The following is a 15,931-nucleotide window of genomic DNA, read 5'->3' as shown; positions in this document are numbered from 1 at the left end:
ACACACCCCTTCGTTGAATCAAGAGCTGAAACAAGTGCAACATATCAGCCGGCCACATACCTTAAGATCCCTAATGGAGAAAGTCGTAACCAATTATATAAACAAGCCTCTTTATTTTCTGATAGTTAACAGTATTGTAAGATAGTCCTGAGGCATAAGGGAATACGTGAAAGACAGAAGTCTATCACGTTTATACAACCATCTCTTGGTATGCAAGGGGACTCAACTCCGGGACACACTACTCCACACCTCATGGATGCCAAAACATCTATAGGTGTTCCAAGCGCCTCATAGTACACCCTCTGTATCTGTGGATTCAACCAACCTAGGATTTCAATCCTCGGATCCAGACCCCTGCAGATACAGAAGGCTGACTGTATATATTTGCACAGATAATTTTTAGACCAATGATACATGTCCGTCATATATGAAACTCGGTCCTTTTAAAGGGCATCTTCAAGGTGTTACATTAAACTTTACAAAATTGTAAAGAAACTTAGATATAATTGGATCCAATCCTCTCCGCCTTGCAGAGAACTTATCAACAGTAATGCAAAAACTAAAACTCAAAAAATACAACAAAATTTTCTGCCTTCATTTTTAATATTTTATAAACAGATATGCCACCTTTTACTTACATCTTGGCTTAATGCCATGAAACTCCTCTGTAATTCTTTTGCAAACTCCAAGTTATTTGTGACTTCCTGGTACTTAGACACGGCATCCTAAAATAACAAAAAGGAAATCCAACTTTTACTGGAAACACAAAGAAACACAAAATTAATCTTATTAAGTTACATAAAATCTAAATAAAATATAACATATTTACCAGCTGATCTTGATTAAGCCTTTCCCCTTTGTTCATTCGTTCCTGATAATCATCAAGCTTGCCCTATATTAAAAGAAAAAAATAATTATATTCCATACTGGAAGTATATACCAGCTTAACAATGCTAAAATAACAAACCCATATAATTCTTTAAGTTTGTCTGAAATCTTGCCCTAAACATACTTTTTACATACTTTTTAGATAAACTACAGTTTAAGTTAGTATGTAAAATAGCATTAGTTTAATTGTGAATTTAAAAAATGAATTTAAATATCCCTGCCATGCTGATACCAAATATTGTATTATAAGTCAATGATACGTTACTGCTTATTTTCAAAATTATTTTAATTGGAGAGTAATTACTTTACAATGTTATGATGATTTTTGCCATACATCAACATGAATCAGCCACAGGTATACGTGTGTCCCTCCCCATCCTTGGGCTTCTCAAATAAGATGTGCACCAGATGGCCCAAGCTTATGATACCCATCCACATGAGTGACAGCCACAATTCAATGAGGAGTCCACTTACACTCAAGTGACCATATCAGATACCTTATTTTACTAAGTGTTAAATTTTTGTTCTTCCCCTCCTCGCCAAAGAATTCATGTACGTTGTATATTTGTTTTTCTCAAGACATGTGCATACTGTCTTTGATGTGCCCCACTCATTCCCCTTAAAAATGAAGTAAATTCAAGCTATCACTTACAGTCACAGTACACTAGTCATCAGCTTTGCTCTTTATTTTCTCACAAACGTAACTAAATGAGCAAGAGTGGGGGAAGAAAATTAAGCCTCTGGTTTAAGATCATTCTCCTATCCCTCCACCCGCCCAAAGTTGGAGGTTTCCTAGGCTACTATTCTTAAATTTAAAAAACTCCCCCACAAACATACTCAGGTAATAAGGTATAGTCAAAAATTCAATTGTTTTAAGGGTCAGAGGAGAAATAAATAGAAATATAAATTAAGGAAGAAAAACCTTAAATAATCACAATAAATTACAAACATACGTAGTTATTCCTTACCCTTGGCAACAGTAAAAAAAAAAAAAAAAGAAATCAAGAAAACAGATACAAACTAAGGTTCTGATAAAACTCAGGCACAGAAACAAGCTTAAAAGCAGTGTTCAAAAGTTGTTTTCAAATGATCCATTTTGTTTGTACCAGAAAACAGTATTCAACTTTCATAATCATTTTACTTTAAAGTTTATCACACTTTAGGTATACTAAAGGTAAATAAAATCAGTACAATCATTAAAACATCAATGGATGATGAAACTATTCAATCTTACTTAGGTGAACTATTTATACAACAGTAAGCCCCCAGGGCTTCCCTGGTGGCCCAATGGTTATTAAGAATCCACTTTGCAATGCAAGGGATACCAGTTCAATCTCTGGTCCAGAAAGATCCCACATGTCCCAGGGCAACCAAGCCTAGGCACCACACCAATGAACCTGCACCCTAGAGCCTATGCTCTGCAACAAGAGAAGCCTACACACCACAATTAGGGACAGCCTCTGCTCTCAGCAACTAAGGAAAGCTTGCTCTCCACAACTAGAGAAAGCCCCTGCACAGCAATGAAGACCCAGCACAGCCAAAAATAAATACGTTTATATAATTAAAACGTTAAATATATACATTAAAAAAATAAGCCTCCAACTAAGTTAATATAAAATTCAAGTCTAGAATTACAATGTCAACAATTTGAGATTTTCTTTAGTAATCAGACGAAAGAAAACTTTACTAATACATGTCCATGTATTACCTAAAAAATCTGACACTTTATGAAAGTGAACCATATTATTCTGAATTTCTTCCAACCATGAGAGACTTTGTGGTACTTACTCTGTTTAAAAAGAAAGCTTAATCTTTAAGAAAATGAATCAAGATTTTTACACTGATACGGTACACCTAACCCCTAAGAGAGAAGTTAAACTGCCTTAAACACTGAGGATGAACAAAGACAGTTCATGTTTTTAAAAGGACAGGCTACTTAAAAAAAAAACTAAACAAGTTAAAGATTTGCTTTTAATTATGATTTATGATGTAATAATAGCATTATAATCTGTATTCCAGTACTTAGAAATATACAAATAAAGATATGCCAACAGGAATGCCTGAAATTTAGTGCCAGTACACAGTTAAAGTTCTAGCACCTAGGCAAAAGAAAAACTGCTGTTAGCTTATACATTTATTATCTCCCCCTTTTAATAGCATTATACATTTTTCAAGAAAACTGTTGCTAAATCAGGACATTAGCACATAATGAATGCTCTACAAATCCACAGGGGATGGTTTCACATACCTAGCATTACCATTAAATGTCTGGAGAACTTAAAACTCCTAAAAACTGTGTGTGTATGTGTGTGTGTATATGTACACATATATATAAATATTTTTTAAGGTGTTAAGAATGGTACCTGAGTGGTAGAATTACAGGCAGAATCTTTTCCTTCTGTTTTGTACACTTATTTTGCAAAGACATAGCTTATATAATAGTGATAAAAAAAAATTAAAATCTTGTGCTACACAAAAATGTTAAGATTGTCAGATTGCAGGATACTGTCAGGACTTTCACCTACAAGAATCCTTGAGTATGCATCTATATTATCCTAGGACGAGATATGGCAGAAAAGCTCCAATTTTCTACACAGCAGGAAATTTGCTGTTCATCCAACCCCAAGATCTACGTCAGATTACATTTTCTAAAGACAACTCACGTTGTACTGTTCTACAACGTGACCTTGGCACTTCTCATTAAAAACTAGTCTAATTCCTCTGCCATAGTACTGAGCGGGCTTCAACCAAGAGAACAGTGGAAATGATCCTATGTGACTTCCAGGGTTGAGTCATAATAACAATGCATCTCTGCCCTGTTTGCTGGTCACTAAAACCAATCATGTTTGGAGCCCTGAGCCATCATTTAACACGTCCAATAACCCTGGGATTGCCATGCTATGAGGAAGCTAAGCTATGAAGAGAGGTCTCAATTAAGAATTCTGGTCAGCAATTCTAGCGTTACGTCATCCGAGCCCAAGCATGAGACATGTGAGGAAACAAGGTTGAGTCTTCCCAGCTGAGACCCCAGGCATCACAGAGCAGGTCAGCTCCACTGTATGCCCTAAATCCCTAACAGGCATCATCTGTGTGCATGATAAAATGAGGTAAGTCCCGGAGTAATCTGTCACACAGCAATAACTGGACGGTTAAGAGGTCAATGACAAGAGAAAGCAGCTACTATGCAAACTGGGCTTCATGGTACACAAATTCTTGAAATACTGTCACCCACAAGATCTCTGTGTAGCCAAAATAAAGATCTATGCATTAAATACAAATAGAAAAATTGCCCACTTGGGGTTAAAATTTGCAGTACAAACTAAGATCATTACATAAATAAGGATTTGCTTGTCAAACTGACAGGTCCAACATTAACCCCCACAAAAACAGAGGGGCAAAGACAGGAATAAAGTACTCTAGACAAACACAGCTTTTTCATTCCCTAAGCTCCAAGACAGTTTCTAACATAGTGTTACAAATTTGTTAAATATTCGTATCATCCACATAAAATGAATATTAAGTTTTTTTCCCAGCAGAATGGAGTTGTTTTTCTAGCATTAGATATCTTCGTCAGAAAGCCTACCACAATACTGATATAACTGAAAACCTGCCCTCTTAGATTCTATCTTGAAATATCCATCTTGAAAATTCAATTCAGGGTTCCTTTTTCAACTGAGCATCCCTAATGTATTAAAAATTCATTTATAGCACCACATATGAGCAAGATGGCACAGTGGTGAAGAATTTGCCTGCCAATACAGGAGACATAAGAGATGGAGGTTTGATCCCTTGGTCAGGAAGATCCCCTGGAATAGGAAATGGCAACCCGCTCCAGTATTCTTGCCTGGAAAATTCCATGGACAGAGAGCCCATGGGGCTCCAACAAGTTGGACACAACTGAGTGACTGAGCACAGCACACATGAGCAAGATAAAAATCGGGCCATTTTCCAGGTTACTCGTAATCAGAATCTCTAAAGCAGAACCATGGAATTAGACGATACCCAGTACATGTCAAAGACTAAGACTATACTGTTATGTAGTACCGAGAAACCAGTCCCACTCTTCGGTTTCTTTGTTGCCTGTAACAGTTCAGAGTATTTGTTATGACAGGCATTCAAATTTAAAGTATCATGCAGGCACTATTATCAATCACATTTCATTTAAATGGAAACTGAAAGGGCAATTAAATAACTTGCCTAAGGTCATCTATGAGATGAGATGGTTGGATGACATCACCAACTCTATGGATATGAGTTTGAGCAAGCTCCAGGAGTTGGTGATAATAAGACAGACAGGCAAGTCTGGCGTGTTGCAGTCCATGGGGTCGCAGAGTCGGACACATCCGAGCGAATGAACTGAACTGAAGGTCACCTATCCCAGAAAAACCACTTGTGCCTCAGCACTGTATTTCCACTCTATTCCAGCTATTGCTACACTTCATTTCTGCCCTTCTGCTGCTATCTTCTTCCTTTCTCCAGAACTGCAGTACACCCAGATCTTCCATCACCCCCCCCCAAGATTTTTTTCATCAGCAAAGCTGCTTTATCTAAACATTTTTTTAAAAAATTCACTAGGTGCTACAGGGCTGTGTGCTAAGTCGCTCAGTCATGTTAGACTCTCTAACCCTATAGACTGTAGCCCCCCGGCTCCTCTGTCCCTGAGGATTCTCCAGGCAAGAATACTGGAATGGGTTGCCATGACCCCCTCCAGGGGATCTTCACAAGCCAGTAATCGAACCTGCATCTCTTAGGTCTCCTGAATTGGCAGGCGGGTTCTTTACAAGTAGCATCACCTGGGAAGCTATGAGGGCGGCATAAGATATTCAAAATGACTGTTCTCCAGAGATTCCCTTCCTTCCTGTTATAACCAACAAATTCCGTAAGTGAATAACTGGAAAAAAATGACAGTTAAAAAGAAATAGTAAAAAAAATGAGAGACTCAAAAAACCACTAATTCTTCAACCAGACAACTGTGGTGGTGTGGGGGTGGGTTTAGTCGCTAAGTCGTGTCCATTTCTTGTGACCCCATGGACTGTAGCCTGCCAGGTCCCTCTGTCCGTGGGATTCTCCAGGCAAGAATACTGGAGTGGGTTGCCATTCCCTTCTCCAGGAGATCTTCCCAACCCAGAAATCAAACTCGGATCTCCTGCATTACAGGCAGATTCTTTACCAACTAGACAACAGTAACAACTAGTTACTAGTAGACAATTAGTAAACAATAACAACTAGTTACTAGTAGACAACTAGTAAACAGTAACAACAAGAAAAATTAGCAAAGACAACATCTTTAGCTTGACTACCTAGGAAACTATGTTATTCTCATTCTCAATTAAGGAAATCTCTAAACTGTGGGAGATTACTTAAAAATGAAGCTTAAAATAACAAAAATAGTAGTAATACCTAGCTATATCTCATATTACTTTCTCTCCAGGCCAAATAAATCACTTCTGTAGTACTGAAAGAACTTGTAGAGTGATAATGTAAATACAACAAGACAAAGATTTCTTTTCCTCTCATCTTTCCATAATCTTCAGTGGCCCTTTCTAGACATTTCAAGTCCCTAATCCCTGCATTCCTGTTCTTCATCTAGAAACATGAGTTCTGACTTTGCCTACATAGTGGTAGGCACCTGACTGCCTCCAACAAACGTTCAATTCAACTGAGACTGAGTTGCTAGTAAAATTCACAGCAGACAGGAAAGGCATCAAGAATCAAGTTCCTTCAATTTTTAAAAGGAGGGTATAGATAACATAGAGTACAATTCATAGAAGATTCATAGCAGCTCTCTCCAAATGCTAGAAGCCTTCACATGTTGCAGGAGTCTGAGCTGTTACAGAAAAAATATTTAACAGTGGTGTCAGGGATGTAACTCCAACATCATGAACTTAAGAGTTGTCCAAAAATGAAATAGACTTTCACTGAGAAATGAGCATTTCACCAGGCCCTAGAAGACTGATTAATACAGAAGCTCACTGAGTATCAAGACTGCAGGAATCCTTAACACTGAAGAACAGTAAAAGGATGCTAAATCAGTTGTTATCTAATGTCCCGTTGTAAGATAATTTTTTAGGCAAGTACCTAACCAGGAGTTATAATCTGACAAGACTTTTGTCCAACTGGGCTTCCCTTGTGGCTCTGCTGGTAAACAATCTGCCTGCAGTGCAGCAGACCTGGGTTCTATCCCTGGGATGGGAAGATCCCCCGGAGAAAAGAAAGTCTACCCACTCCAGTATTCTGGCCTAGAGAATTCCATGGACTATATAATCCTTGGGGTCGCTAAGAGTCGGACATGACTGAGCAACTTTCACTTTCACTTGTTCAACTGGAGGGGGAAAAAAGACAATCCTATAAAAACTTATTCCTTGTCCATGGCAGTAATTATGTAGTTAAGTCTGAATGAAAGAATGCACCTAACCTTAGTAAGAAAATGAAAAAGTTTAGAGTTCCAACATCACCTACTTTGATTTATATTCTTATAAAGTATAAAGCTTGTGAACCTGAAAACAAATGATCCAAAAAAGAAAGAAACAATTGACAAAGATAATCTTAACAAGTGTCTTTTGAATTATTAGTTGCTTCAGCCAATGAGTTGGTACAACTAAATGGTTTATATACTCAGCAGGGACTTCAATTATTGATAGAAAGATGTGAACTTTTTAATTCATTTAAAATGGAGACCAAAAATTTTTTTCCCCAATGATTAGTATATTTCAGCTATCTCTGTATTTGGATAAGAGTATTAAGGGGAATGCAGTGAAATTTCTAATAATCTACAATAGTTCAAATACCAAAAATCATCTGTCCTCCTTCCTAAGACTATTAACAAATCTTGTTTACACTACCTAGATTTTAAGATAGGAGTTTTCTAATTGCTTATTCATCAACTCTACTCACTTAAAAAAAAAAAAAATCCTTCAGGAAAAAAACCCAATTAAAAAAAAAAAGTGCAAGTAAACAGCTCTATACAAAAAAGCATTTTCCCCCTCATGGATTAATCCATTTTAACAGGATTTTATTGATGAAAATACAAGTATTGCTATGTAATGATTTAGTCAATCTATCAAATATTTATTTAGCATACGCCATGTACAAGGCACAGTATGATACTAGTAACAGTCTCTGCCCTCCAGCAGTTTACTACCTATTAGAAAAAATACATAAGGTGAGAACATAAGACAATATAAAAATGCAAAGAAAGTGTACAGACAACGGGTAGCACAAGAAGTTAAAGGAAACAGACTGCATGGTCAAGAAGCACACCTTACTCTTTCCTCAGAAATAGCAATTGAGCAGAGGTGCAGTAAGGTCTCTGTCATCTGTGTGTTTATATTCATACTCTGTCCAACTAAAGCACCAGTATACAGCTACTTGGAGAAATAAAAAGATGAGAAGTCAAGCACCTTACAATTTCAACTTTGACTGACTTTCTCTTTTGCTACTCCTCTCATTCTCCTCTACTGCATACATACTATTCATTTCCTCTCCCCAAAGGAACAAATTATTAAAAAAAAAAAAATCCAGAAACTTGGAATACAAGAATTAAGATGTAAATATTGACACATCTCCTACTTCTCTCTACTGGTAATGTTATCCCCAGATTTTCTGGCCTATAACATACCAAGCTTGAGTAGAGACTAGCAAATGTGCATCTGGGGCTTAAGCAAGCATGAAGACAGACTTTAAATGGAACTTCACCTGTACTGCTAGTCACTGGAGGCCATTACCTAGACAGCCTACAAACACAAATTTAGCAATGAGATGTTACTATATAGGTCTACAGAAGAATAAAAAAGCCTTTTTCTTTTGCTTTCACCTTTTCTAAATAGAGAAACTCTAAAATTAAAGTATGTGGGAAAAAAAATAAAATAAAATAAAGTATGTGGGGGGACTTCTCTGGCAATCCAGTGATTTAGACTCCATGATCCCAAATCAAGGGGAAAGGGTTCAATCCCATTGGGAACTAAGATTTGGCATGTCACAGTGTGGCCAAAAAATACATAAAAAATTTAAAAATAATAATAAAATTCAGTTATTTGAAGTAAAAGGCTTGGTTCCACAGGATCAGCTGTAACTTGAAAAACTACACTATGTTGCAAAGCATTACAGATTCTAATTAACCCCTCTAAAACATTACGAGAGACCTTGGAGTTCACCTATTTTAACCTGGGTCATTTCACATGAGCACCTCAATTTCTTCCTCTGTAAAATGAACTGGAATAAATTCTAAAATGGCTTTAAGCTCTTAACATATTTCAAAGATTCTATAACAGTATGATAATAAAAGACCACACTGTTTTTTAAGTTTAAACTTTTGCAAATATTAATTTTTTAAAAGATGAAGTAGTACTAGGTTAGTCCTTGTCTAGTTCTAAACGTAAACTAAGAAATTACATAAAATTATGACAAACTGTATGCTTAACCTCTAACTCAGACAAAACTTATTATGATATAAATATCTGATACAAATATTCTGATACAAACATAGGAATTATCCTAGAATAAAATATGGCCAGCTTAAAACAACACATTCTTATTATCATACTTAGGATTCTATTCTCATTGCAGAAAAAGGTATTTGCGTCATCACATGAGATAATTCACATCATTTTCTTTTCAAACTCAATTTTTAAATACTTTTCTATGTCACACACTCACAGAGCACACCCAGACAAGCAGAGGGAAACAAACTAAGCATTATACTTTTTCTTCTGTGACAAGGTGAATGCAAAACAAAGTAATCTTGCTCTCTGCATTGCAGAGGAATAGTCCATGCAACCAATGGAAAAACTAGCACTTCAGAGATTTTAACTGTCAAGAAAAACTTCAGATGTTATCCCCAAGAAAAGGGTTTGCTTATACAAGTTATAACGTTTTTATTTCAAAAGACTGAGAATTCTGTACAACACCTGCACTGAAAATCCTTAAGAGAGGCACACTGCATTGCTCTGTAAAGAAATGTTATCCTAACAATAAGCAATCCTTTTTTCAGAATAATATGAACTGCAAAGAAATACAGAACAAAAAGACTTTAGGAGGTATGAAAAACAGTATCCTTGTCTATCACTTCTGGTCATATTGGTTAAAAACTGCCAGGTCATTTTGCTAGACAGCACTGATTAATCTTTCACCTACCAAACTCACTACTGTCTAAACTTACTATACTTGCAATGGAGTTTAACAATTTTAAATGTCATCTATTAAAACATCCTTTATTCTATCTCAAAAATGATTACCTGTTACCATATAAAAGAGCTCCCCCTTGAGTTAAAGCAGCTTCCCTGGTAGTTTAGTTGGTAAAGAATCTGCCTGCAATGCAGGAGACCAGGGTTCAATTCCTGGGTCTGGAAGATCCCCTGAAGAAGGAAATGGCAATCCACTCCAGTATTCTTGCCTGGAAAATCTCATAAACAGAGGAGCCTGGCAGGCTACAGTCCATGAGGTTGCAAGGGTTGTACACAACTTAGTGACTAAACCCACCACCTTAAGTTAAAATTAAGACTTGGTTTCAAAATATCATCTTGCATAGCCTAGGGCCCAGTTCTATGCCAATTGATGAACTAGACAATCACTCAGTTCATTGTTACTTGTGCTTTAATCAGTTGAAAGACTGGTAAATGGAATTTGACACGATTCTGTTTATTATAGCTGTGTTTCTTCTCTTTGCTGAACACTCACATAGTTTAAAAGCCCAAATTTCAAAAAACCACCAGGCCACTTAGTTGCATTACATAATAGGATCATATTTCATCAAAGTTAAGTATGCATTCTCACTGAACAGATGCTTAGCTTTCCTCTAAATAACTTTGTTTTTTCATTGAAGTATAACAAAATTATTTCAATTTTCTCTGTCTTGTGGTATTACCTATCAAGCATTAATTTTTATCGGGATACTTAATTTCAGAATCCCTGGAAAAAGGCATTTTGTCCAGAAGGCACCTATGAAAAGGTCAAAACTAAAATACGACTCAAATCTAACTTGCTCAAGAAGCTGAAGACTGAAAACTGATTTGTAACGTAAATCCTACTTTAGGTGTATTAGAAACACTATTAAAAAATGGATCCTAGTTAAATCCATTCATACAGTAATCATCTAGATATAGAAAATTTATATTTAAACTAGAAACTAGATGTCATTAAATTATAGAGGAAAACCCGAATGCCCCGAGTTTCTCAAAAATTAAAACCTACAGTTTTAATAGTAAGTCACAACATTGGTACTACCAACTCAACTATTTAACAAGTAGGTAGCTCAGTCTCTGAGTTACCAAAAAGCCTCACGTAACTGAAATTTGACCTTTCTGCTACCTAGCACCCTAACACTGGGAAGACAGGGAAAAAAGACAGAAAAGCATTTGTTGCTTTGTGTAGTGTACTAAATCTCCATCATTACAAGGGAATTTTTCACTACTTGCTAGCCTTGTCTATAATCTCTGTAATAATAACTACATTATTTTCTCCTTTATAATTGGGGGAAAGGGGGTAGGCAATGTATAGTACTACAAACCTATACACAGGAAAGACCTGTCACAGCTCAGGCCCTCACAGGGTTCATAAAACTAGCTTACTAATTTTTTCAGATACACTTGAACACTAGAATCCAACCTACCTCACAACCAAGTTATGTGGTAATCAGTGCATGACTTTATATTATATCTTTCAAGAATCACTTTTCAGTCATTAAAACATAAGTATCTATATTAAGATGTCTTAAAATATTACATCATTAATACTGTTCTTCATTTGGGTATTAAATACCAGATTGACAGGGTTATTTACTGAATTAAGAGGTTTTTATAATGTAGTTAAGTCTCAATTTCAAATACAGTTTACAAAGATGGCAGACAAACGACACTGGTCTGGAGCACGCTTATCTTATTACATACTTGAATGTAGCTCCTTAACAATAAAAATGCTTTTGTTGCTTTGGTAGCACTGATAAAACTATTATTTCAAAGTTATAATAAATCACACTTATTTAATCAAAATAAAGGATCAGCAAAAGGTAGAAATCCACAACTAGCACATCTCTCAATTTCAAATAAAGTTCAAGTAAATTTCCAAACATAGAAGACAGTCTTTAAAACTCTAAAAATGCTTTAAAACTCCCCCGAAAAATGTAAAATGAATCATTAAACAAGCGATCAAAATAATGAAGGCCTAAATATAACCAGTTTTCAAGTTATTTCCTACAGCCCAAATTTTAGCCAAGTAGTTACTATTACATCTTAACACTATTTGGTGGCTGGCAAAATAAACATTTTAAAGTAACTTCTTCAAAATTCAAGATGTTACAATAAATGTTTTACTAGAGGCAGATAAACAAAAGCTACTAAATGATTTATTGTATCTGTTTGAAACCAAGTTATTTCCTTTTTAAGGTAAAAGGCAAAAGTTTGCATAATAGTTACAGATGTAACTACTCCATTTTTTTTTGTACTACTGATTTGTTTTCCCTTTCCACCTCCAATCTTACTGAAGGCTGAATTATTCATTCTGCTAAGACCCTTTCTCTACACGTACACACAAACACACACAGGCGCGCGCGCACACACACACACACACGTGTCCCTCTAAACAGAGCTGGCACAGTCCTGCGCTGAAAACATAAAACAAAAGGCCCACTTGAAGATAAACCTCACAGTGTGACCTAGGAATGGTTAAATATTCAATCCAAAATTTGTGGGTGTGGCTCGATTTTTCTTTTGGAGGGGGGACCGAGGGAGGCCAGCCGGGCGACTGCCTGGCCTCTGCCCTCCCCCTCTTTCGCTTTGTGCTCACAATGCAGCTCCCGTACAGCGCTTCCCTCTCCCCGCAGCCGCCGCCATGTTAGACGCGCTCTCCATGTGCCCAGAGACCTAGAGAGCCCCTCCGTCCAACCCGGACCCACCCCACCGCGAGTCTCGACCCGTGCAGTCTCCCTCCCAGCCCTCTTGAGTGCGTCCCCAAGGGGCAAAGAGCGGCTGCAGAAAATCTTCTCGGGGTCGGGTGAAGCGTGAGGCTCGGGGGGACACCCGGACAATTGAAACAAAGAAGGAAGGGGCGCCCGTCAGAGGGGGGGCAGGGGTAGCAAATCCAAAGCCTGCCTGAGAGGGGCCTGAGGGAAAAGCGACTCTCGTTTAAGAACCCCAAGCACTTCCCTCCCGAGGGAGCAGAGGGGCCGCTGCGCAGGCCTCAAGTACGCGGCAACGGAGCGGACCAGCCCCAAGGCTCCAGGACGCAGGCCGCCCCGACTCCACGAGGCAGTCGGTTGGACCCTGAACGCCCCCCGCCCCGGGACCTCTTCCTTTCCCCTCGTTGACACCCGTCACAGAAAAAGGGCTTCCGCCAGCGAGAGCAGGGCATCACAGTTAAATGCCTGGCGACGGGACAGGCCCCCACCCTCACACAACCCAGTCGCCGAGGCCGGAGGCCTGGCCCCTGCGGGAGGACGGTAATAAAGAGGCCTGGGGGCCAGCGCCGCGTCCGCATCAGGTGACAAGCACCTCCCCGCGGAGCCCGTTTCCTGGGCTCGAAGCTCCGCTTAACTGCGGAGGCCGGGCCTGGGCGAAGGGGAAGCGTCCGAGGCTGGGAGGGTAAAGCCTGCTTGCGGCAAGTCAGGGTCCGAGCACCAAACCCTCCCTTCCCCGCCAGCTCCTGGCACCTTTTTCTTCTCCAGGTTCCGAAGTTTCTTGTCGATCACCCCGAGAATCTGCTTCATGGCCTCGGTCTGGACAGCCCCGGTGCCGGTCATGGGGTGTTGGGAAGCCGGCGCGGCGGCCCCGGCCCCCGCCTCATTCCCGGAGGAACCCGACGGCGGTGGCGGTCCGGACGACTTGCTGCCGCTTCCGCTGTGGCTGGTGGCCGAAGGCATCTTGAAACCGTAAGGGGAGAGAAGAAAGAGCGGGAGGAAGGACAAGAGCGGCGAGTCAATCGGCGGACGGGGCGAGACGCGGGACAAAACGCGCAGCGGGCGGGAGCCTGCGCGAGCGGGTGGGGGTGGGGACGGGGCCGGCGCGCGCCGCCGGGGCAGGAAGGGGCCGCGGGCGCGCGCGCGACCCGCCAGCGGGGCGCCCGGACAGGCCTCGCACCGCCCCCCGCCCCGCCCCGCCCCTCCCCCGCGCGAGCCTCCGGCTCGGCCTACCGGCCCCGGGGCACCAAGACTCGCGCCGGGGGCGGGGCCTCGCAGCGCCGGCCGCCAACGGCCAGAGCAACGGTCCCCACTGGGGAGACCCGGGCCTCGCCTCCCTGCGAGGAAGGGAGGGAAGAGAGAGGTCGGGGCTGAGAGGCGGAGTAGGGTGAAGGGCACTGGAAATGATCGGGGGTGGGGGTGGGGAAGAGGAGACTTGAGGAGCAAGCCCCTTGCGCAGGTCCAGACGATCCGGAGGTAAAGGACACTCGGGGCAGCGACCCGCTTCCCCTTCAGCGCCCGGGGTGGCGCTCACCGTGCGCGCGCGGAGGCTGCTGGAGATCCCGAGTGGGCGGCTGAGGGGACAAGGGTGGTGGTGCGTTCCGAGCAGTGTCGTGCGCTCCGTGGGCACAGGCTTCTGCGCCCGGTCCCCGCTGCACCGAGAGCCGCTGCTAGTGAGGCGGAGAGCCGGGAGCGGGAGGGACTTAGGCAGCCAGCCCTCTGGGGCGGAGGGGGCGGGAGAAGCGGCGGGCGGGGGCCTTCGTGGCCGCTCGGGCTGCCCGGCGCGAACGCCTGCGAGGAAGGACGCGCCTGGCCGCCGGTCCGCCCTGCCCGAGGCCCTGGCCTGAGGGGCGGCCGCCCGGTACAGGTCGGCAGGGCCCCAGGGAGGCTGCCGGAGCGGTTGCTTGAGTTTGGGGCGAAATCGAAGCTAGGGTCCTTCAGGCGAAATCGCTGGACGTCCAAACTGGGACAATAGGTGTCAAGCAGCTGTATCTGGAGCTGGCAACTGCCCCACGGAGAGCCCTTATGCGGGGGGGTTCGGGGGGGGGGGAGAAAAAGGTTTCTGCAAGTAAGGGGTGCGTGGGGTGGGTGGTGCAATCCCAGCTTCTAGAATTCCTTTATATGCAGAGCGAGCAAACCCACACCTCAAAAGGTCTAAAGAGAAGTTGCCGCTTCCCCTACAACACAATCACCTGGTAACCTAGGAGTTCTCTGTAGAACGCGCTGGAAATGAGCAAGATGGATGGTTTTAAGTTATAAAACTCTGGACTCATGTTACAAATAATCTTCAGCTGTCTTAAGATAACATGTACCCAATAGGCCTGAGTATTATGGATCAGACTTTTTTCGTTTTGTTTTAGATTTACCTAAAACTTTAAGCGAATGTTAAATGAACATGAGATTCTTTTTTTCCTCCAAGGGAAATATTCCAGCCTTGGAATAAGGTTGTGGACGGTGAACAAAAGAAAGGCCAAATGCTGGAGGAAAATGTATTAAAAGGAATTTAAGCAGTGGAAAATTCAGCAACACAATGTATGACAACAGTAAATGACCCAGTTTATTATTTAAATTCCAAGAAAAGGATTTAGGAAAGGATGCTACCAAACCCACTGTTTACTGGAGAATAAAATGAGTAATACTGGTTGGCAACGTGTATCCTGAGGGAGCCTGGAGAAGCAGCAGCCTACATCCTCAAGATATTCCAGTTAGTTGCAGTCTGTTGTCTATTCATTCAAATATTTATAGGGCACCTTACTATGCCTTAGGAACTCTTTAACGCTAGGGATTGTAAACAATTTCTATGTGCATGGAGCTTCATTCTAAGTCAGGAGGAGATATCAGAGTGAAGAGGTAGAGGAAAAAAAAGCTGGTCAGGAAAAGCGTTAGTGACATTTGAGCCAAGACTGAAGGAAAAAGGTCACTCACTTATCTTGGAGGAAGAATTTTCCAGGTAGAGGGAAAGCCATGTGCCAGGGTCTGAGATGGGAGTGTGTTTGGTGGGTTCAAGGAACAGCAAGGAGGCCAGAGTGGCAAGAGCAGAGTAGAAGATGAAGTCTAAGATATAAAAGAGAGCCAGCAGGTAAAGTCTGATAGACCACTGAGCACTTTGGCTTTTGCTGAATGAAATGGGGAGTCACTGTGTGCATAGTCTTAAAC

At 41.2% G+C, this 15,931-nt stretch overlaps 1 protein-coding gene across 1 annotated transcript in view; it reads right to left on the bottom strand.

The window, feature by feature from the left end:
- CAPRIN1 (cell cycle associated protein 1) overlaps positions 1 to 14,455 on the bottom strand; it is a 36,509-nt gene extending 22,054 nt beyond the window's left edge. Inside the window, exons 1-4 of the mRNA XM_086341122.1 lie at positions 14,310 to 14,455; positions 13,529 to 13,738; positions 830 to 892; positions 639 to 725 (exon numbers count right to left, since the gene is read on the bottom strand). Coding sequence (XP_086197248.1) covers positions 639 to 725; positions 830 to 892; positions 13,529 to 13,738 — 360 coding nt within the window. The 5' untranslated portion in view covers positions 14,310 to 14,455. The remainder of the gene's footprint in view (positions 1 to 638; positions 726 to 829; positions 893 to 13,528; positions 13,739 to 14,309) is intronic.
- Positions 14,456 to 15,931: the final 1,476 nt, after the last annotated feature.

This window comes from Bos grunniens, chromosome 15, assembly GCF_055505025.1.
Source record: "Bos grunniens cultivar Pamir isolate PY7600 chromosome 15, Bosgru_T2T1.0, whole genome shotgun sequence".
NCBI classification, from domain to species: domain Eukaryota; kingdom Metazoa; phylum Chordata; class Mammalia; order Artiodactyla; family Bovidae; genus Bos; species Bos grunniens.
The sequence above is the reverse complement of the archived record's forward strand: the minus strand, read 5'-3'. Positions and strand labels throughout refer to the sequence as shown.